The sequence below is a fragment of the Impatiens glandulifera genome, chromosome 3, assembly GCF_907164915.1.
Source record: "Impatiens glandulifera chromosome 3, dImpGla2.1, whole genome shotgun sequence".
In the NCBI taxonomy this organism is placed as follows: Eukaryota; Viridiplantae; Streptophyta; class Magnoliopsida; order Ericales; family Balsaminaceae; genus Impatiens; species Impatiens glandulifera.
In genome coordinates this window covers 10666492-10689873 of record NC_061864.1, presented here as the reverse complement: position 1 = coordinate 10689873, position 23382 = coordinate 10666492, and the positions used below count along the sequence as shown (strand labels likewise).

Genomic DNA, 23382 nt, shown 5'->3' with positions numbered 1-23382 from the left:
GAACCAAAATATACTTTTAACATAATAATACCAACTTTTGAGAAGCTAATATTTTCCCTCAAATCATTGATTCAATAGTGATAATTTTTTTAATATCCTCCTTTCCAAATCTAATATTTCTCTTCCCAAATCCCATTCATAAATCAGAACCCATCTCTCCTTTCAATACTTCTTCAACCTTCTCCAATTGATTAACTCAAAAATGTTAAAGTTTAAAAAGGGCCAATATCAAAATAATGTAAACGTTCAGGACATATTTACAATATTTTGTATTTACCCTTTAAAAACTCCCATTTAAAAAACTTAAGATTTGAAAAGATCTTTATTACATGGTTTGGCTCGGCTCGGCTCCCCTCTCTTTCTTCTATTTCTTGACATTCTCCCTCTCTCTCTAATTTATTCCTTCCCAATTTTTATATAATTGTTTTTGAAAAGGTCTTGGTTTTATATATTTAAATTTATTTCCTTTTGCTTCCAAGAAAAATTCCTTTTAGAGTGAGCAAGTAAACGTGTTTCTTTTCCGCATCCTTAATTAGTCTAGTACCCTATATAAAGGAATCGACTTTCATTCAGAAGTAAAGTATAAGTTTTTAGATCCTATATTATGTTTTAAGAATCGAAAAGAATTACTTGGGAGTTGTCTATTGCATTGAAGATCCAACTTCACATTTTGCTTGTTGATCACAGAAACAACAATTGATAAGGTAACAAGCTGCTTTCTGTTTGAACTTAATTTCATATAATCTGTTATTTTGAAATTAATTTGACTTTTTTATAACATTTTTTTTTCATTAATCTTTATAAAAAAGAAAACAATACATTTAAATGGACTTGATGATATGAATATGTGACATTGAATGAATGAAATCTGTGCAATATTTTCTCTCTTGTTGTAGTTAGAGTGACTAAAAAAATTTTGATCTCTTAAATAAAACACTTAACTATTTTAACTAAGATATAGAATGGTAAAAAAATAATGATAAGAAATTGTTTTCACATGTTTTTTCTTTCTGCTAGCTAGTATCACATTATAATTTATTTGAAGTAACTTCTCTAACACTATCTAATTACTAATTAAGGCTAATTAACTATAATAATTTTGTACATGTACCATAATTACAGATGGCTCTCAAGAATGAGAACACAACAATTAATGCTGGGGTACGAGTGGAATTTCGAAGACCCATTTCCTGCCCACCAACATGTTGATCGTCCAATTTGCAAGGCCAAAAGAGGGGACCTACGACCAGCTTGTTACGATAATTTGAAGGATGAGTTCAGTGTTGGGAAAATGAAATATATCCTATGTGAAACCGATATTGTTCACTATGGGATTCGTTGTTATAAGTGCAAAAAATATAGGAAACATGGTTACTTCTCGGGATTCTCCTATGTATCAACTTGTAGAAACTATCGATTTCATGTCTCCTGCTACATGAAATTGGAGGAGAAGTGGAAGAAATTAGATAAACTCGGAAAAGGGAATAAGGGTCGAGAGTTATTAGAGGGGGTATTGACTTTAACCAATTCTTTTGTAGATTTGTTACAGAGTGGAGTGAATTTCTTCTTTAATTAATTAATTAAAACTCATTTACAAGAATTTATACCATGAAATGAAGAATTTTATAATTTTCTATACATAGGAACTTAATTATGATATTACTTACAAAAGTCAAGAACTTGAAGGAAAGAGTGGCACGATTTTGGAGAGAACGCTTAGTAATTTTGTTTTTAGGCTTAACAGGGGAGAAAATAATATCTAGGTATTCATATTAAAGAATTCCATTCTCTTCTTAATTCAATTTATAGAGCACTTAATTTTCCTGCTGATTATTGATATTGAAGAATTTTAAACTTCCTGCTATATTTTTAATGGGATTTAACATCATATTAGTCCATTATAGAGGATGTATCGGACAAAAATTTACATCAACAACAAGTTCAAAAAATAGTTAGACTAATTGAGTTGGTGTTGTACTATGTTCGATGAGATATATATTTTAATCAAAATCGGATAAAATTTGTTACTTAGGATTTTTATTATTTGAAAAAATTTCTTAATTTTTGATAGGTCGTTTGTTGTCGTTCATACACATCAATTGTCTTTGTGATTTTTTTTTTCGAGTCTATATTTATCCTCTTTTTAGCAACAAAATATATAAAAATGTCATAGTTATTTATCTTTTATTTAATAAAGAGTTATTTTAACTGTTCTTTCATTTGAAGACTCTTTTACCTGTATCATCCCTTAATTTGTATGAATTTTTCCTTATTTTGACTTTACATGTAGTTAGTCAATAATCACTTGACATAATACTTTTTTGTGTCGCTTAATGTTTATCAACCCACGGATACGAACAAATTTTATTATTATTCAAAATATTTGGTAGAGATTCTTCTGACACGTTTGTTCGATTTACTCTATTTTCTCGCTCGTCGACATTACGAAATTCAAACAAGTTTGTATTTAGAGTAATTCTCAATATGTTTTAAAATTGTTGATTCTCCTCAAAATTAAAATTTTAATTTTTATAAATTTATCATAATATTTAACATTTATATTCTCATTAATTGTTTTAATTTTGTATTATTTGTAAATTAATTTTTTATATGTAAATTTTTATTTGAATTAATGGTAATTAACTCTTTATAAAAAAAGTAATTGTTTGTTAATTTTTTATTTTAATTAAATATTTTAATATGTAAATATAAAGACTTTATACTTTAGAACTTTGTAAGGAAACATGAATTTGTTTATTAAGACTATTTAATGAAAATAATGATTTATATATATATGATTTGATGTTATATTTCATATGAATTTTTCTTATGTAAGGCAAAATTTCTTTGTAAGGAAACTACGTACTCTATCATGTTATTGATCATGATATGTACGTAGTTTTAGACTTTGGATATAGCAGCAGAGTTAGATCTAGTTTTCGATTATATCATTATCAAATTACACATTTTATTAAATAAAATGTTAAAATATTTTTCTTTATTTTTATTAAATTTAAAATTTAATATACAAAGACATTTTGGTAGTTCAACCAATTCAAAATTCAAATAAATTCTCTTTTATCAAACAATATTTTAATTTTAGTTAAACCCTAAAAAATATCTAAAATAACTAAGATCAAACAAACTCACATTTAAGATTAATCAAACATACCCAGCATTAACAATTAAAATAAGATGAATATTATCAAAATACTAAATAAACAAAATAAATTAGAGTGAATAAACTGAAGATAAAGTGAATCAAACTAAATCCTAACATAAGATGATATTAGATATGTAAATATGATAAATAAAATATAAAAATATGGCATTGAATTGGCTGAACATAAGGACTAAACAAGAGTCAACTAAAAAGAGGGTGGGGTGAGACTTGAGTGGATGAAGGGGATGATAAAGAAGATCAAGAATTAACTCATAATATTTGGAAACACTAAAATTAAATAAATAAATATTATTAAATTGGTTAATATATAATTAAAAAAATCAAAATATTATTTTTTCTAAACAAACACATAACAACATATTAAAAATTAATTTTTAAAAAAATATCCCTAAACTCCAAAGTTGGGTCAACGGGGCCAATTTCATTCAATTAAAATAAACAACATAGTCATGAAAAGTCCTTTTCTTTCTTTTTTCTTTGTCTCCAAGAAAAGTTCATAGTGGGATTAGACGTAAGCTTATTTGGATTTGAATATAACTAGGCAATTTCTCCTTAATCTACAAATATTATATGACTCATAGAATATGAACATCTATTTGGAAAACAAACTCTAGGATTTTATTTATTAATTTAGAAAGGATTTCATGTAATATATCTTTGTTATTGTGTTATTTTATTTTCATTTATAATTTTAATTAATTGTTATTAAGGTTTTATTAAATAATATATATTTGTTTATTCCTAACAAATCTCTGATTTTGTTTCTTACCTAAAATTTAACTATTTTATATATACCTATTTTTTCAATAATCAAATATTTTTTTCATTAACAAAACAAAAATATATATATATATAAAAATACTTTATTCTTATAAAATTTAAATTTTAACTATAAAATAAATTTAATTAAATATTTATTTTTAAATAATATTAAAAAACATATGTTTTATTTAAATAACTAATGAAATATTAATTCAATCTCGTTCATTCATTATATCACTTAATTTATTTACTAAAATATTATTTTAAATTATTATTTATTATTTTATTATTATATATTAATAATTATTAAGTAATTTCATAAATTAAAATCTCAATCTACTTAAAATCATTACCAATGTTATTTAAAAAACCACAATTCAAACAAGCCCTTATAATTCCTTAATAAAGAAGACTGAAAAAGGTAGAGCCGCCCTTGTACGGTCTCTCACACTCTCCACTTCTGGAATCTTCGTAATCAGTAGTATGTAGTATATACTCAAAAAGGTGGATAGATACCACCCCTCTTTCGTGGAAATCACGCCAATAAGACCCATATATAAATAAGAACCCCACCTCTCCTCATATTGTTTGTTTGCAAGTTATTTGAGAGTTGTCTTAGATTGAAGATCCAACTTTACATTTTGCTTGTTCATCTCCGAAACCCAGATTAATTGATTGATTGATTGATCTGTAAGTTATCTATTACTGTTCTTGTAAACTCTCAGATCTGTTATTGAAATTGACCATGATCGATCTGAATATGTGAATGAAATGAGATGTATTCATGAATAATTCTTATTTTGAAGTCTTTAACTTACAGATGGCTGTGACTAAGAAAAATGGGAAGGATGAGAAGCAAAATTGTAAAGAAAAAGATATTAAGCAGGAAGATGACCATGACCAATTACAGGCGCCCATATTGTTCCTCTTTAATTTGGTGCTGGGCGTCTTCACCACCTTCCTTTTCTGCTATATGAATCTGGCGCATCTGTTAGCCATGGCCACCCTCATGCCCGTACTTGTATTTTCGGTGTTCGTTCTTAAAGTTGATTATGTTGTTCACAAAGCAGATCATCATGGTCAGCCTACAGTAACAGAGCTTCCGAAAGAAGAAGAAGAAGAAGAAGAAGAAAACAGAGTAGAGGAGGACGAGACAGAGATTACTGAAGTAGATGAGAAGAAGTATGAGCTTGGTCAAGCAACACTTGTGATCTATGATGGGTCAAAGATGATACCCAGAATAGACAAGCATAGTCAACTATCAGCCGATGATATTCATGACCATGTAGTAGTACATGATTATGATGATGACGATGATAAGAAATATGAGCAAGAGTTTGAGATTGATGAAGGGGGATTTCATTTGCAATCTGGAAACAAATCAAATTATATGAAGCTGCCAAAGAAAACAAGTAACGCGTCTTCTAGAGGTCAAAGGAACAGGACGAAGAACAAGAAGAAGAAGAATAATAAGCTCGACAGTATTGGTGAAGGGATTTTGGAGGGGGTTCTTGATGCAACTGTTTTATCCATAGATTTCATGACGGGAGGAGTCTATTCCATCATCTTTCAACGTGTCTTTTCATGATATATATCTTAACTATCTTTCTTTACTTTGCAAGATATAAAGTAATTCCTTTTTGTTAAATTATCAATACATATATATATATATTAATTATTAAAATATTGAGTATACTATGGTATAAATGATTACATTCCTCATATAAACAAACTCGTAATGAGAAATTTTTATTTATTTTGAAGTAACTGTTGTGGACAGGTAGAATTGAATTTAGCTAAGCTCCAAACTTGGGGACTTTAGCAGTCGAGATCTGAGACAGGAAATGCTCAGACACGATGCGCCTTTGGATCTTCCCGCTTGCAGTTTTGGGCAACGAGTCAGTGATGAACACCTTCTTTGGGACCTTGAACGAAGCCAAATTCTTCTTACAGAATCTCAACACCTCTTCCTCGTCAATGTTCTGTCCTTCCCGGGGAATCACAGCACAATTTATCTACAATCACCAAATATGGTGGTATTAGCTAGCTGATTCTTGTAAAACAACATTTCATCAAAATACATAAACCAAATGCATACCATACCTCTTCCCCATACTTGTCATCGGGTACCCCAAACGCAACACCTTGGGCAATGTCTGGATGGGACAAAAGGACAGCATCTACTTCAATTGGGGATATCTTCTCACCTGAAACAAATCTAATTTGGTTACAAATTTTGTCATCAACAAAACAAAAAATCTTAAAATGTTTAGTTTTTTTACCTCCTCTATTGATCAACTCCTTTATACGACCCACCAAATGCAAGTAACCATCCGAATCCAAGTACCCGATATCGCCAGTGTGGAACCACCCAAACCCGAAGGCAGTCTTGTTAGCCTCCGGATTGTTTTTATACCCTTTTGTCACATTTCCTCCCCTAATACAAACCTCACCATTTTGGCCTGTTTCTTGTTCAATCCCATTTACATCCAATATTGCCATTTCTTGACCCACGGGTTTACCCACCGATCCTGGCTTGTGCGGTCCATTTTCGGGTAATGGGTTCGACGACATCAAATGGGTCGCCTCTGTCATTGCGTATGCTTCGAGTACTGGAGCGCAAAAAGCCTCCTCTAGTCGGGCCAATATAACGGGTGCCAACGAGGCACTGCAACTCCGGATGAACCGTAGTTTTGGGTAAACGGGCTCGGGTTTGGAGAAATGACGGTCTAGAATGATTTGGTGGATTGTGGGTACAGCAGTATACCACGTGGCTTCATATTTCTTCATGTCTGACCAGAAAGTTGAGGCTGAGAAGCGGCCGGCTGCTGGGAGGGTTACGGCGGCACCGGAGGCGAGTGAACTCAGTAATCCGGCGAGTAAGCCGTGAACGTGAAAGAGAGGAAGGACGATTACGGTTGAGTCGGAGTGGGTTAGTTTGTAGACCGATTTGATGTTTTGAACGGACGAGGCTAGGTTGAGTTGGCTCAGTGGCACACCCTTGGGCCGACTCGTGGTGCCTGAGGTGTGAAGGAAAAGTGCGATATCTTGTGGGTCGTTGGTTATCTTGGATACCGAGTCAAAATCGGGTTCCGATTTCTCCGGAGAGAGAGTCACGTCTTCCGAATCAACTCCGGTGAACTCGGCTTTGAGATGGGGAATCATGAGTTTATCGGCGGCGAGTTGAGCCGATTCATTTCCTTCCTTGTTTGTCAATAGGAGCTTGGACTCTGAGTCGGAGAGGTAGAATTCGAATTCGTCGAAAGTATAAGCTGGATTCAACGGCGCCGCCGTTGCTCTGACTCGGATAACCGCAAGGAACGTTATGACAAACTGAATCACATGATTAATGTTAAAATCTCAACGAAGAAAGTGCGTATTGACCGACAGCAATTAGTACATACCTCGATGGTGTTAGGGAAAGTGAGAGCGACGACGTCACCGGGGTTAATTCCGGCGGCGATGAGGCGAGAAGCGGCACGGTGAACGAGACGTTGAAGGAGGGAGTGGGTCACATCGAATTTACCTGAAACAGAGATTGCTCGTCGGGAAGGAAAGTTTTGAGCCGCTTCCGTCAGCAGACCGGTAAGAGTTGGATCGGCCATGTTGATATGGAGATAGATATGAGAATGAGAAAATGGGTTATGAGAAGGAACTAATTATAAGAATGGGTTTTGAGTTGCAGAGAAATGCTGCGGATGCATCGAGGAAGGAAGGAAGGAGAGAATCAAAATGGCTTTTGGCGGAGAGAGAGATAAAAAAAAGGGTGTTTTATTTGTATACGACTCTACTCAAATAAATTTAAAGATCATGATAAAAACACACCCGTTATTCTTCGCTTTTTTCTTCATAGGACGCTTTCATTTTAAGTGGGGCTAACGATGTTATAGAATTATATATTTAATGTTTTGTTTTATAAATAGGTTTTGGACTTATGCTTAACAAAAAGTATTCAAATTTAATGTGACCACCTAGCTCGCATCATTCTTCATGTTAAGGGAAACAAGAAACGTTTAATATTAATAATTGTGAAGGGATTATTAATTTTTATTGGTTAAATTTAGTGTTTATAATATTTTGTTAAGTAAAATTATTTTAACAAATTATTACTTATAATACAATATGTCCGTATTAAATAAGAATAAAAGAGATATTTAAAATCTCACAAACAAATTAAAAAAATATATAATAAATAAAAAAAATTGAACTTGTATTGGAGTAACTATCAAGCAAGACGTGGCAACACACATAACCTCGTCAGCACATTATTTCCTTTTAAAAGACAAGTCAAATTTTATTTCTCACATCCAACTAGCATTGTACAATTCATTTATTTTATTTTTCATTTGCTTTATTTAAATTTATTATTAATGTCCAATAATATTAGGTATCTATTTTTTTAATCTCAAAATTCACTCAATAAGACCTTACATTAAATTAAAATTAAAATATATAAAGATTCTAAATCATTTCATAAAAGCATTTGGTCAAATATATAAACCTAATAATGAATTTTGGTTTCTTTATTTTATTTTCCCATGACTTTTGGTTAACACATTAATTGTGAAAACTAATTAAATAAATTTATAATTAATCGATCCAGGTGCATGTGATATTTTGGTCAAATTAATTAAGCATAACAATGTTGTATTATTGATTTACAACTATGTATCATGATTCACGATCCACGATTACATTCACATAATTATAATGGTATATATGATTAATAAAATTAATATAAATTTTCAAAAACTTATATAAACTGCTGATTGAGTGTAATGAGTTTTATAGAGATTATATAGCGACGCTTTTAGAAACTGACTGTAATATTTAGCAACATTTTGTAACTGCTGATCGATTTTAATTACAGCGACCCTTTTTCAGTTTGGTTAAAATCTTCAACAATATCCTATTAATGTTAAACAACATAAAAAGCCTCAAACAACAATTTGTATTTAATTTACTTACTTGAGAATACCAAAAGTCTCATTGGCTTATTCTAATAACTATATTTAGTTCCTTTATTTAATATAATACTTTATAAATTCTCATCTCTTCCTTGAAAAGTATGGACAGTTTTATTAAAGAGGGTGGTGATAAGGAATTTAATGTTCTTCATCAGCTCCTTGGATAATTTTTTATTTTTATTATTTAGAAGATAAGATGATTATATAATTAGCATACTAAAAAAAATTATTTTTATTGATCATGAATGTTTTTTTTAAATAACAAAACCTAATAGACTTGTAATTTGTCAATTAATTAGTAAATCTAAAATATAAAATAAAATAAAATTTATAATGAACTCACAAATTATTTCAACCCAAAAAAACATATTTGAAAAAAAAAACTTATTTATCCATATCTCATAGGAACTAAACTCAACTCTAAATTTAGTATTTCTATTAAAAGGCATTAGTTTGGAAATTTTGTTATCTTTATGTATTCAAAATTACATCCATAATTAAGCTTTATCTAATCGTATAAACAAACTATAATTTTAAACTATTTAATCAAAGCATAAGAGAAATAAACTTACAAGCGTTATTCTCAATGTTTATTTATTTCTTACAAACGTGAAAACTAGATAAATAGTAAAACTAATAAGTAAGGTAATGAAAATGTGTTTGATAAAGACATCAATCAAATAGTGCATGAATTCAACTTTTTTCCACATAATATTATAAGAAAAATTGTTTGTTTTTTCATGTGAAAACATTGTGACAGTAAAAATGTTGTTTTGTACAAGTGTAATGTTTTGCATATATTAAACTAGTTATACTTTTCCGATAGAGATTCTTACATACTTCCTCTGTTTGGTTATACAAGAAAGTTGGTTGGAGACCAATACTAGGAGTTCACATGTCAAAGGGCCAGTCAGGTCAGGTATATTAAAACAATGAAAATATGTAATCCAATAAAAAAAATATGTTAAATCGATTGCAATAGCAAAAAATATAAAAAAATATATGTTGACGTTCAAACAAAGTTAGATGACATTTTAAGTATGAATCGAACCCGTGACATTTAATTTTTCAAGAACTTATGACCTTTAATCTTTCGAGCACCATTCTTAACTCTTAGATTACTGAGCACCATTCTTAACTCTTAGATTACAGCATTAAGTTTTTGAAGACAATATATAAAAATAGGAGAACTGAATACAACAAATTTGACTGAGGAATACAAACAATAAATCAATATGAAGGCAAATAACTTAATCAATCAAGATCTCTTAATTAGAGTACCAAGTCAGATGCCAACATTTCTTCTTCATCTAATGTATTTGGTAATCTCTATATTATTACATGAAAAAGAAAAGCAGGGAAACCACCACAAATACAATATCTAGTATACATTTACACTGATGTATGGATATTTTGATTTAATAACCAAAAAGAAGCTCACTTTCTAGCTTTCTAGAGTGTACTGATGAAAGGGGGAAATAATATATATATATATAATAATCAAATAAATTGGTCATGAAAGAAAAGAATGCTCAAACTAAAAATCCTCACCATTTTGAACCCCAATAATATTATTACCACACTAGCTGGCTCCTGATTGAACCATTGAGAAGAATGCCCATTTATTCTTAACCTCCTTCTCCTCATCCCCATCATTATTAACCCACCATTTCGTAGTATTCAGTGTTGTCTTATTCGACACTTCCTCCTCCTTTCTGTTATCGAAATTGAACTCTTTCACAGACCCCATTGAGACCGATCTTTGCTTCAGTGGGCACTGCTCTTGATCTCCTTCTTCCATAACAGAAGCAGCTGCAGCAGCCTTCTTTCGTGTTTCATTACACAACCCAACGTCTTGTAAAGATTCCGAAACTTTTGCTGCTAAAGAAACCTCCTGACCAATCAATTCAAAGGAAACTCTATGATCAACTATCTCCTGATCATCTCCAAGTGATGCCACCTCCGACATTTGGTTTACATGGATGTAACTGTCTCGAGAGACAGGTTCAGTGCCATCTGGTGTCAAGCAGCCTGATCCTAATCTCGAACCCCATTTTCCAGTTCCAAAATAATCAAAGTTGAGGAGCTTCGGTACTTCCCCTCCAATGGATGATTTCCCTGGGAGGAAAGGTGATGATACACCTGAACCAGGGGATACCAGGTTGCTTCCTTGATGAAGTGGATACGGTTGGTATTCATACTGTGACAACAGGAACTTTTGCTGACCTCCTCCGTTGTTCCTTCTAGCTCGGCCTAGTGATGATGCCAAAAGTTGAGCAAAAGGAACTTCTGGAGAAGAAGGTGTTGTGGTTGGGAATTGAACTGGTTCAGTTGGGGGAGTGAAAGAGGCTGTCGATGGTTCTGTAGTGAAGGTGGAAAAAACTGGGGGTGAAACAAGTTGGGTTTCGTGAGCATAAGGTCCAATTGCAAAAACTGTGGCTGAATTGGAAGAGGAGGAGTAAGCATTCGCTGCTGCTGCTGTTGAAAGGGAGAGAAGCCCAGAAGATGGTGATTGAGTGGAAGATGGAGGATCTGACTGGAGAAACGAAGCAGGGGAAGAAGGAGGAGCAATGAAAGGTAATAGAACTGTGTTAATTGGGCGAACCATGTTTTCAGTATTGAAACTAGTTACTGGAGGAACTCCGGCCACAACTGTCTCTGGAACTAGAACAGAGTGGCTTATTTTCTTCGTCTGTTTGTGAGATCCAAAACACCAGTATAAATTCCAGCGAATTCCCCATCTTTTCCTCTGCAATCAAATGGAATTATTTATCAATTAGGTCTTATAATAACTATTTCCCCTTTTCATTCAATTATTATAGTAACTAAAAGACTATCCATATACAATTTCATTCCAATCCCTGTTCAATACATGTTATCACTGTACCATTGACATATCAATGGCCAAAATCTGTTGATTGTGTTCATATCAACTGCAAATCCAAGATCTTCTTCAACTTGCAAGTATACATCTTAACTGAGATACATGACTACTATTCGTACTATTGTGAAAGATTTGACAATCAACAAAACTTCCTCCAGAGCATATGATCTGCTCTATTCAACCGAGATAAGAAAGATTTGTGAAATTAAACAGTTCTAGGTCTCCGACAGAAAGTCTAAAGCAAGATCCTTAGAACAAACATAACTGCAACGAATCAAATTCCATTTGGATATTGCATAGATTCTATTCTCAGACAACAAGGTATATATGTTACATGATTAGTATAGAGAAAGAGAGAAGACACTGAATTTCCATATATAACCGATACAGATTTCATCCATCCAACCAACCGGGAGAAGTTGAATTTCAAACAAAACATAGAAAAACAAAACAAATCACTGTATAAGCATGTACATACACGAACTGCTATCGGCTGAACACGGCTCTCAGCAGAGACTATGGCGGTAGCTGCGGCGTTAACAGTTTCAACGCTGTTGTGTACGGCGTTCATTGCTCCTCCGGCGACGGATTAACTTCCCGGCGAAAGCCAGCAGAATTGGGAAGTAAATAGTAGTGAAATTGGCATGAATTTTTGGTAGATGAGAGGTTAACAAAGCGTTGATGACATTTATAAATGAAGATGAAATAAAATATTGAGCTTCTCTCTACTTTTTATAATATCTCTCTAGCTGTTATTTTGTAATCATGTTAGAAGATGTAGGGATGATGAGAGAGAAAGAGCAGCCATGGCAAAAGCTTAATTAATTAAGGAAGAGAAGTGTTTGGTCCAAACAACAACAAATGACTGGATATAAGAATTGACGATAATACCCTCTTTCAGTCAGCCTAATTATTTAATAATTGGAAAATTACTACATAATCGGCGCCGCCACATGTCGGCGGCCCAACTCTGATCTCCGACGGTGGATCCGGTGAAAAGTGAACCGGGTTGTTGATGATCCATGTTATTTTGCGCAGAGAGTGACTGACTTTCATCACCAAGTTATGGTGACGGGATCGCGCCGCCAGCTGTGTCAGAAAAAGATGATGACTGACTGACACCCCCAATTGGCCATAATAAAAATCCTTAATACTTGTAACATTATTTAAGGATAAAAATACCCCTCAACTTTTCTTATATGTCAAATTAAGCTTTTAAAATTTAAAAACTAAAAAAATACACTTGAAATTGAGTTTCAAAGGAAAAGTTTTATTTATTAAATGTATACATATTTAAATAAAATAGAGTATTTTTTTTTATAAACATGCATATTAATCTTCATCTATTATTAAATACATCTAAACTAAAACTAAAGTATGATAATTAATATATATTTTTCCCAAAAAAAATATGGATCAAATTATCAAATTTGGGTTCTTTATTATGAATTAATTGAAACAAACTATTAAAATACCCTTTCTTTAATTATATAAAAAATAAATTTTAATAAAATCAAATAATCAAGATCCGGATCATTAATCAACATAGTATCATTATACTTAAAACTCCTCTAATGATTAATTAAACAATATAAGGATATGATCGGATTGAATTGAATTGAAAACAAAGCCGTATTGTATTGTATGATCTATTTGTAGCCCATCATGAATAAAAAAGAAAGCAAAGTTGGAAAATGAGATATAATAATTAAAAAAGAAAGTGTCACGTGGCATGTACCTTCTTAGAATTGTCCCACTAGACAGGCAGACAGCTTAGCATAAGCATAATAATAAAGATGATGATTATATTTGTCATATACATATTTGCTATCTATTCATTTTCATTTAATATACTACTTAATACCTGTATAGTATACTTACTTACTTAATTAATTAGTTTAGTTTAGTTTATGTCCTCCTCCTCTAGTACCCCCTCTCATTATCTCCAAACAGGACCTAAATAGAGAAACATGATGACCTAATTAATCTACAAGAATTGATCATCAGGAGTTTTTCGGTTGATTACTTTTAATTATTAGTTAAAAGTTTTTGTTAAATGGTTGCATTTAAAAGTAGAGAAATTCACGTGTGCATTACCCCCCTTACTTTCATGATTTTTGTGCTATCACTTTCTATATAATATAAGTTTGGCATCAAATCTGAAATAATGGGCAGGTTGGACTTATTCCAATAATTCACTATATTTTTATTCATCTTCTTATCAATTATATTAACTAAACAATATTTTTTTTAAAATTATACTTCTTAACAAACAAACAAACAAAATTGCATAAAGAACTCTTCAATAAATTAAACACCACCTAATATATACTTTAGATAAAGAAGTAAAACTTCAAAATAACTATGACTCAAACAATTCATCACACGCACATGACACATCTGTCATTGATCTATTTTGTGCCTAGTTGATTTAAATCATCTTTAAATAAGACACTATTTTTAAATATATTACTTCATCAATCAAATTAATTAATTAAAATGTTAATTATTTCTTTTCATAAGTTGTTTCACCCAATAATATAACTTTTCATTCGATTTATGAGAAAGTATCGATAAAAGAGGAGAGATCCTTCCAACAAATTCCAAAAAAATATAAACAAAGGTCCCACAGCGCCGACAACTTCGTAATGTTATTATTATGATGTTTTCTGAATTTCGTTCAGAAAAATCAATAGAGTATGTCGGAAAGTTAATCGTTCTTCTCGAGAATTTACAAACTCGATAATTTATTAAGTACCTTTTTTTCTTTTTACTTTTTATGTCATGTTTTATTGTTCTGCTTAAATATTTATTTATTTTTAATATACATTGACCTTCTTAAAGAATAATATAACTTTTCAGAACTCATATTAAATAATATTATTTAAATAACTTGAATGAGTTATTTAAATATTTTAATCGAAACAAAGATTTAACTTGTAAGCGATAATAAGTTGCGATTCTATAATAAACTAATGCATTAGCTCAAGGGCGAATCCAGGATTTTTTTTTGAACTGGGCTGAAAATTTTATAAGTATTATTAGGGGTGGGTCGGTACGGTATACCTTAGTGTTTTATCTATGTTTTATACCTTATTTAAAATTTCGGTATGCAAAAAATGCATACATTTACCTTACCTTAATTTCGATATACTTTGATTTCGATATACCTTAATTTCGGTATACAAAAAATTCATACATTTATCTTACCTTAATTTCTGTATACTTTAATTTTTGTACGGTATCAATATTATACCTTTGATACCAAAAAAACATATTAACTTAAAAAAAATCAATCTCATTCATAAGGTAGAAATTGCATATATTGAATAATATTTTAGTATAATTATATTTTGATATTATTTAAAAATTATATTTTTATAATTAAATTAATATGAAATATATTTAATTATTTCCTTATAAGTATTATATATATATATATTAACTTATAAATATTATTTCGGTATATCTCGATATAACAAAATCTTAAAAATCTCATACCTTTATCGTACCAATAATTTCGAAATGGTATCATACCTTACCTTTTTTTCGATATATCTTAAAAATTGATATTTTCGATATATTGCGGTACGGTATTTTCGATATACCTTTAATATTGGTAATTTCCCCTCCACTATGTATTATACTAAAATGAGTAATAAGTAAACATATTAATTAAATAGTTATAAAAATACCTTTACTAAAATAAAATAAATATACGAAACTTAATAAAATATAAGAATACTCTATTTAAAAATATATATATATTAAAACAAAATGAGAAGTTAAATTAATTAAGTTTTAAATAATAAAAAAATAAATATATAAATAATTAAAAAAAACATACAAGTCTAATTAATGAATTTCAGCCTAATTTTTGTGTGAATGTGATAAAAAGTAAAAAAGAAAATATAAATATGAATAAAAATATAAAATTGTGGTAAATAAATATTATTAAGTGAATAAACACTCAAAATTACGATTATAAAATATTAATCATGTAAATCGTTCAGAAATATAAAAAACTATTTTAACTTTATATTTATATAAATTATTATTTTAATTTTTATATTTTAACCTTTTTAAATCATTTGTATTATTAATTATATTCAAATTAATAAAAATAATAATATATAATTATTATATAAACGTAGTTTTATAAATACTATTATTACATTAGTAAAGGGTTTGATCACCAAATCATCCTTGAAATTATAATAGAATTAAAAAGAAGTTGAGGTCAGGGTTTGATCACCTGACCTCATGTATAACATTTAGATGAAAAGCCAATTGGACAAGGCTTTATATGTTAAATATGTATATATAATATTTTAAAACATTTACGCTGGGCTACAGCCCAACGCAGCCCTCAACGTAGCTCCGCCGTTGCATTAGCTTTAACAAATAAACTATCACTAGTAAATAAAATCAAATATATTTAAACATTTAGCGAATAACAGATAATTTAGAACAATTAAAAAGTATAAGTTAAAGTGATTAAGCGTAACAAACACACATAAAAATGGAGCAATAAATTATTGTTAAGGGACATGAATATAATGTATGAAAACAAAAATTAGTGAATCTTTAATTTAATGTAAAAAAAATCAAAACAAAAATGCGCTTAGTGAACTAAACACCGAACAAAATAACTCAATATAAATCATATGTCATACTAGTTGTTCTTTATTTAAAATCCTTTTAAAATTCTCTCATGATTTTGAAGTATTTTAAACAAGTGGACAGCTAATAGAACATATTATGAGACAACAAATTCGAACTCTGAACGCCCGACGCTTCAAATAATATAATATTATAATAAATAAATAAAATTGACTCTTTACCAAATAAGCTGAATCAATATAGCTCATATATGTTAAAAAAAATTGTAGGCAATAATAATAATAATAATGGTTTTGGTAGGTCGCACAGTTGGGATCTGTCCAATACTTACCTTATCCTTGATAATGACCCTCTCAACTCTCAACTCCCATTACTGATCTTTCTCTCTAGTCCTTTTTTTACCAAAATTATTTTGATGAAACATTAATATTTTAATAAGTTATTATGAAATTAATTTCCAATTAACACTGGTTAATTATTTATACATTATATTTTATCATTAAATACATTCTATACATTTTTCACTTTCAAAATATACTCTCAATAACTTTAAAAAAAAAAAAAAAAATCAAACTATAGCTCTTTATTATCAGGGTGAAAAATCTTTATAAAAGCAACCGGATTCTAATAGAATAAAGAAAAATGATAATTAAAATAAATAATCTTAACAATGGTGTCCCACAATATCTGCGAATTCATTGACATTGCATGAGAATGGATGATGATGTAATTATAAACCCTTAATATCTATGTGAATTCTTTTAAGAAGTGCTATATATATATATATATATATATATATATATATATATATATATATATATATATATATATATATATATATATATATATATATATATATATATAAGTGTAACATTAATTAAAAGTGATTAATTTAATAAAATTAAATTTAAATATTTTATATAAAAAATGTGATTGAAGTGGATATATATATAGAACACTTTATTAAGTAAAAAGTGTCTAAAATTAGTTTTTGCCAAACTTTTAGGTAAAGGTACATAATTTTCTTTTAAAATGACAAATTTAATCAAAATAAAATGTTATTTTTTTTTTTTTTAAAAATGAAAAAATGGCCAACTTATTTGGTTTGAAGATAATACTAGCTAGTAAGAATAATAGAAATGAAAAAACAATTATTTAAGAGAGGAGGAGGAGGATGGAGTCCCAAAAGTTGACAGAAAAATAATGAGTGATGAGAAAAGATGCTGCAAGTTAGTGGAGGGAGGGAGGGAGGGAGGAGTTATTGAATTAGAAAGAAAGGTACTTTCCAAAAATTCACATATAATTGAAGTGGAAAGTCTACTAATTAAGCCTTTCCAAATCCAACTCCCCCTTCCTTCAATTATTTTATTTTATTTTATTTTATTATGCATGCACTTTTCATCCATCTGATCTATATATAATATTCTATCCTCCCCCACAAACACAATGCATGGAATACTTTAGAAGAAGATGACATATTTTCACATTTAAATATATATAATTTAAACACTTTTGTTTTTTCATTCGAAAACAAATATATGAAACTTTATTTAATTATGATTAACCAATTACTTAAATATTGCATTAATTATATATGGATGGAGATTAATTTAGATAGAATTGGCGTGGACCCACAAAGCGTGGCTGCTTAATTAGCACCGTCGGATATATATATATATATATTTGCTAAAAGGAAAGAAAAGGAAATATAGGAATGGGTCCCGATGAGGAAAAAGCTAACCCAACATACCACATGTATTGAGAGTAGGTGGTGGTTGATCTGTAATTAAAAGTGTAATATGTGTATATTCAAATAAACACTTAAATGTTATTATTATTTTTATATGTGTATCAGCTCTGTATACATAGATAGATAGATAGGACCCCATTCATAATTATTTCAACTTTATTTCTCAACGTCACATCCAATTAATACTATTTGTATATTGTATATTGTATTGTATGGCTAGCTAGTCTAATAATAATAAAAAATAAGATAATTCTATAGTCTAATCTAATATTGGACTCTAATTCATAAATTCCTAGCTAGCTAGGACGTTATAAAATATAAGATGTATTAATTATAATCACATGACTTACGCCTTGTTTTTGTTCGGATTGGGGTTTTTAAAAAAATCTAAAAATAAAAAAAGTAATAATTGATGATGATTTTGAGGAAGTGATGATTATTTTGAATAAAACAACTTAAAGGATATTAATATATATGAATAAAATAAAAAAAATAATTTAAAATAGAAAATATTTTAGTATTTTAGTTAATGAAATGAGTGATGTAATTAATTTAAAATTTGATTTTGAATGAATTTTTAAGAAAATCCAAATTCAGAAGAAGGTCTTACAGAACCTATTATGTATTTTCTATTGAAACTGTACCTACCTTTGGGCAAGAGAAAGATGAAAGAGATAGCCTAATTAATTAAACCCTTTAGAGGAATTTTCTAAGGAAGTTATATATTAGGATTCTTTATTTCTTTTGTCATATTTTTATTTAGGATGTTTTCAAAATGTCCTTAATTAATAACCAATATATGCTCATATGCATTTTTTTTCTTTTGTGATTCTAGATATTTGAACGAGAATTTGATGTTTGTAATATAAATTATATAGGTTAATCTTATTATAAAATTCTAAAATATTTTATTTTAAATTATTATTACTTACTTTTTTTGGTTCAGTATTTATTTAGAAAATATTTTAATGATAATTTATAATAAAATAATGATTATTTTTAATAAGATTAATATATTTTACTGTTTATTGGACATTTGTACCATTAATAAAACGAATATTCTAACCTTTATAAAAATCTTGTTTTGTTTTTAAAGATTACTAAAGAAGGATAATATTTCTAGTGGGCCTATAGAAGCTTTAATATCCATCAAAGATTTCAGCCCAAATTGACTAGGGAAGGAATTGGGCCATAATCATGTAAAATGTTAAATTAGTTCAAATAATTTAAGATTTTACAACCATTTATAACTTTTTTTTTTTATTTTTTTAAATACATAAAATTAACTTCACAATTATAACTTCCACTTCCATTTAAACTATATTTAGGAACTATTTATAATTTATTTTGATTATTTAATTTTTGATACATAACTCAATAATATATTGAATTTGGTTATTACTAATGTTTTTATTTATTTTCAAAATGGCAACAGTTGCAATTTATTGATAAAGAATGAAAATGTTACATAACTTTTTGCTATGAAAATATTATAATTTGCTTGTATCTACAATCTATTGTGACACCTTTTAATTGCAAGTCAAATTTTGTTGTTTAATTTGTTATAAAATTATTATAATAGATTAAATTACACTCATGTTGAAATCAAAATATTTAGTTAGTGAGAGTTTTAAGTTTTTTTTATAATAATAATTTTTGTAATATATAACAATATATCATATAAAAATATAATTTATTATAAACATTTTTTTTTATAAAATATAATATAAACGATGTCTCACAAAAAAAAAATCTCCCAACCAAACCTGACGAACCAAACATGACGAACCAAACATGACGAGGTTGATATTAAAATTAAATCCTATAAACATAACTAAACAGAAATGGTGGATGTAATGTGCCCATATTGTTGTCCCTAGAAACAACTTTGCGTCATAGTTTGTTTATTTGAATTTTCTTGAACTCTCACATCTTCTCTATTTCTAAGAAAAAAAAGTTAATTATGATTTATATGTTTTTTTTTTACTTCATTTGTTCTATTATTAGCTCTACTGATCACATTTTTAACGATCACACCAAACTTTAATGACCAAATACATTTTGAGGATTTTAATTCTATAACATTTGCATTTACATCAATAAAAAATAAATAAATCATAAAAGTAAACATGTTTACTTAAATTATAATCACTGATATATTGGGGTGTATATAAAATGATTGTTTAATGATGAATAATGCAGTTTTTGGAAACCTTGTCGATAAAAAGATCGAGTACTGCTCTAATGTACTGCTCTAATGGTGTACATCAATATCTACATTAGTTACTAATTAAACGGTCTTCTTCTATTATTTTCTATCTATAGCAAAAGAAAAAACAGATTATTGGCAACTTTGATTTTCTTTTTTTTATTATTCATATTTGAGTTGGTGTTATATTTTGTTCAATGCAATATCTTATTTAATCAGATCGAATTTTTTATTATGGTTAGTCGTATGTGTTACAAATAGGTTGTATCGAAAACTCATTTACTTTTGTATTGTCAAGGGTAACTAGTAATTAGATTCTTTTGTGCAGTATTACTGAAATTCATTAAGTGATGTCCGAGTCTTTGAGTAGTTGTTAGAAATTAAAGTTTGCATTTATTCGACTGATATGACAGACCTATATATTTGAGTTACCATCCCAATTATTTTTTGATGAACTAATTGGTTGGAAAGAAATCGTCGAACTTTTAATGATCGTAGTTGTTCGATGTGTATCATTTATAATACTATTATTATGATATTTTCTAAGATCCGTTTAGGAAAACCAGTAGAGTCTGCATGAGAGTTAAACGTTATTCTCGAGAATTTAAGAGTTTAATAATTTATTAAGTACAATTTTTTCTTATTTTTATTTTAATGTTATGTTTTGTCGTTTTGTTTAAACGTTTTTTTTTTTCATTTTTAATATACTTGAACATTTTCATATATTATATATATATATATATATATATATATATATATATATATATATATATATATAATTTAATAAACTCTCACACTAGTTTTACTTTTTAGAATTATTAAAATTTTATATTATTATTAGTTGAAAACTTAAAATTATAATGAGATTTAAAAGTATTATTAAAAAAAGTTATTTTTAAGTTAAGATGTTTTAAATGAGAATCTATAATTTTTTTTTATTCACAACTACTCTAACTATTTTAAATCTTAATTAATATACTCTTTTTGAAGATCTTGCAAAAGATGTGATATTGTTTATGTAGAGAGAAATGTCATTTATATAAATTTGTTAGGATATGATATTATTTCATATTATAATTTTCTATATCATGTGAAAAGACAATGATTCTGTATTAGTGAATTTATTGGAAAATAGGATATAACCAAATGATGTAAAGTAATAAATAAAAGATATTGATTTATTTAATAAAGTTGAAACCTTAGGCCCTTAACATAAATTAAACTTACGGTATTACATTCTAGAAAGGTACATTTCGATATTAGACGTATTCTAGTTTTGTAAGGTTTTTCTTGGTGCGAGTGAATGTTTTATGTTGCAGACACAATAACGTGGTTTTGCACAAAAACCAGGTTGTTCACAATAATCATAACCATAATATGTACAATCGTCGTTAATTAGACACGCTTGATATACTGGATGTATCAATTGAGAATCTGCTACAAAAATACCTGAACATATAAAGAGATATAACTAATTAATTTTCATTTGATCAAATTTATTTTTCAGTAATAAGAAAGTAATAAAATTATACCAAAAGTGTTGATAATGACAAATAAGATGATGAATGTAAGAACCATCTTAGCCATTAGAACAAACAAAAAGAAAAGAAGGAACAAATGTTTATGTTTTGATGTTATATGATGATTTAGAATCGGGAGTATTTATATTAAGAAAAGGTTAAAGTCTGTTACTTTAATTAAGTAATAAATAAATGATTTTTATTCATTAATTAAAAATTAACTATTTAATATATATAATACCTACTTATATCAAATATAAATATATTTTTATTAATTGCATATTTAATACATAATTATTTTCTACCTAAATTATCAAATTAAAATATTTTATGTGAGATTCATCTTTTAAATGGTTATTGAAATATTATTGATGATTTAGAGGTTACTCAATTCACGTCAAAATCCAAATAATACTAAATGTTATTTAAGAATGTAATTACTGGATAATGTTAATTTTAATATTTATTAACTATTTGAGCCAGGTTGTCTGAAATGCTTAACATTTATTTTAAACTAGAATGTATTGGACCTCAATTTAAATCTCCTCCCCTTAGTTAAAATTATTTTCAGCTACCTAGTGAATAATGTTTATTTTTTTGTTCGGTATAATATTTATATTATTTTATATAGAAAATGTTATGTAACAACTATTAATATTACAATTATTTAGTTTACAAAATATCTCAAAATACTAACAACCTTTCAATTTTTACAAGTTAGTTTTATTTATTGAGTTAATAAAATAATATGACTGATGATTAAGTTTAAATATTTAGAGGGAGCTCGACTGAGGAGGTGGTTTTCATATATTTTTTTTATAATGTTATACAAATATATTAATTTCACATCATTCTCATTTAAATTATCAAGTATTTTAAAAATACATAAATAAATTTATTAACTAATAACGGCACAAAATTAATAGATAAAAGTAATAATTAATTATATTAAAAAACAATTTATATTTAATTTTTTATTCTCTTATATATTTAAATTATTAAAAAACAATTTATATTTAATTTTTTATTCTCTTATATATTTAAATATATATATATATATATATATATTGTTATTTAATTTATTAAATTAAAAAAATTAGAATCTAACTTATTGACATTAGATTTATACAGAGACCGAACCCAAGAATTAGGGTTGGGGTGGGCTTAAAAAAAATTTGAGGTGAACTTAAAAAGTAACGAGAAAATTCTGAATAAAATTAGTGGATAAATATAAGTTTTATTTCTTTTTAATAATTAAATAAAAAAATATTTAAGTATATTAATTTTTTTAAGAAATTAGCAGGTTTAGTCAAATTTGAACTGTAAAAAAAAATTGGTTGAAACCATCCGAACCCCTGTATTGATCCATCACTGGATTTAAAGGTAGAAGACTGATTGTGTTTTTTATTTTTTATAAATTTAAAAACTAAATATTAGGATATTGTGAGTTACCAAATTTCTTAGTATATAAATCTATGATGCT

General features: G+C 28.1%; 3 protein-coding genes across 4 annotated transcripts; 1 reads left to right on the top strand and 2 right to left on the bottom strand.

Moving 5' to 3' along the window:
- Positions 1–4473: 4473 nt before the first annotated feature.
- LOC124929185 lies at positions 4474–5636 on the top strand. Of its 2 annotated transcripts, none has more exons than XM_047469478.1 (2): positions 4474–4636; positions 4767–5636. In XM_047469478.1, the coding sequence occupies exon 2, from the start codon at positions 4767–4769 to the stop codon at positions 5532–5534; it is 768 nt and encodes a 255-aa protein (XP_047325434.1). In that variant the 5' UTR covers positions 4474–4636; the 3' UTR covers positions 5535–5636. The 2 variants fall into 2 exon arrangements, with proteins under 2 accessions (XP_047325434.1, XP_047325435.1); XM_047469479.1 differs by having other exon boundaries at positions 4520–4636; positions 4753–5636.
- Positions 5622–7641, bottom strand: LOC124929184 (probable CoA ligase CCL9). The gene is made up of 4 exons (XM_047469477.1): positions 7351–7641; positions 6229–7279; positions 6050–6153; positions 5622–5961 (listed from the first exon to the last, which is right to left on the bottom strand). The coding sequence occupies exons 1-4, from the start codon at positions 7549–7551 to the stop codon at positions 5743–5745; spliced, it is 1575 nt and encodes a 524-aa protein (XP_047325433.1). The 5' UTR covers positions 7552–7641; the 3' UTR covers positions 5622–5742.
- Positions 7642–10222: 2581 nt separating this feature from the next.
- On the bottom strand, positions 10223–12599 carry LOC124931369. The gene is made up of 2 exons (XM_047471817.1): positions 12276–12599; positions 10223–11662 (listed from the first exon to the last, which is right to left on the bottom strand). Exons 1-2 carry the CDS (start codon positions 12366–12368, stop codon positions 10496–10498), a joined length of 1260 nt encoding a protein of 419 aa, XP_047327773.1. The 5' UTR covers positions 12369–12599; the 3' UTR covers positions 10223–10495.
- Positions 12600–23382: the final 10783 nt, after the last annotated feature.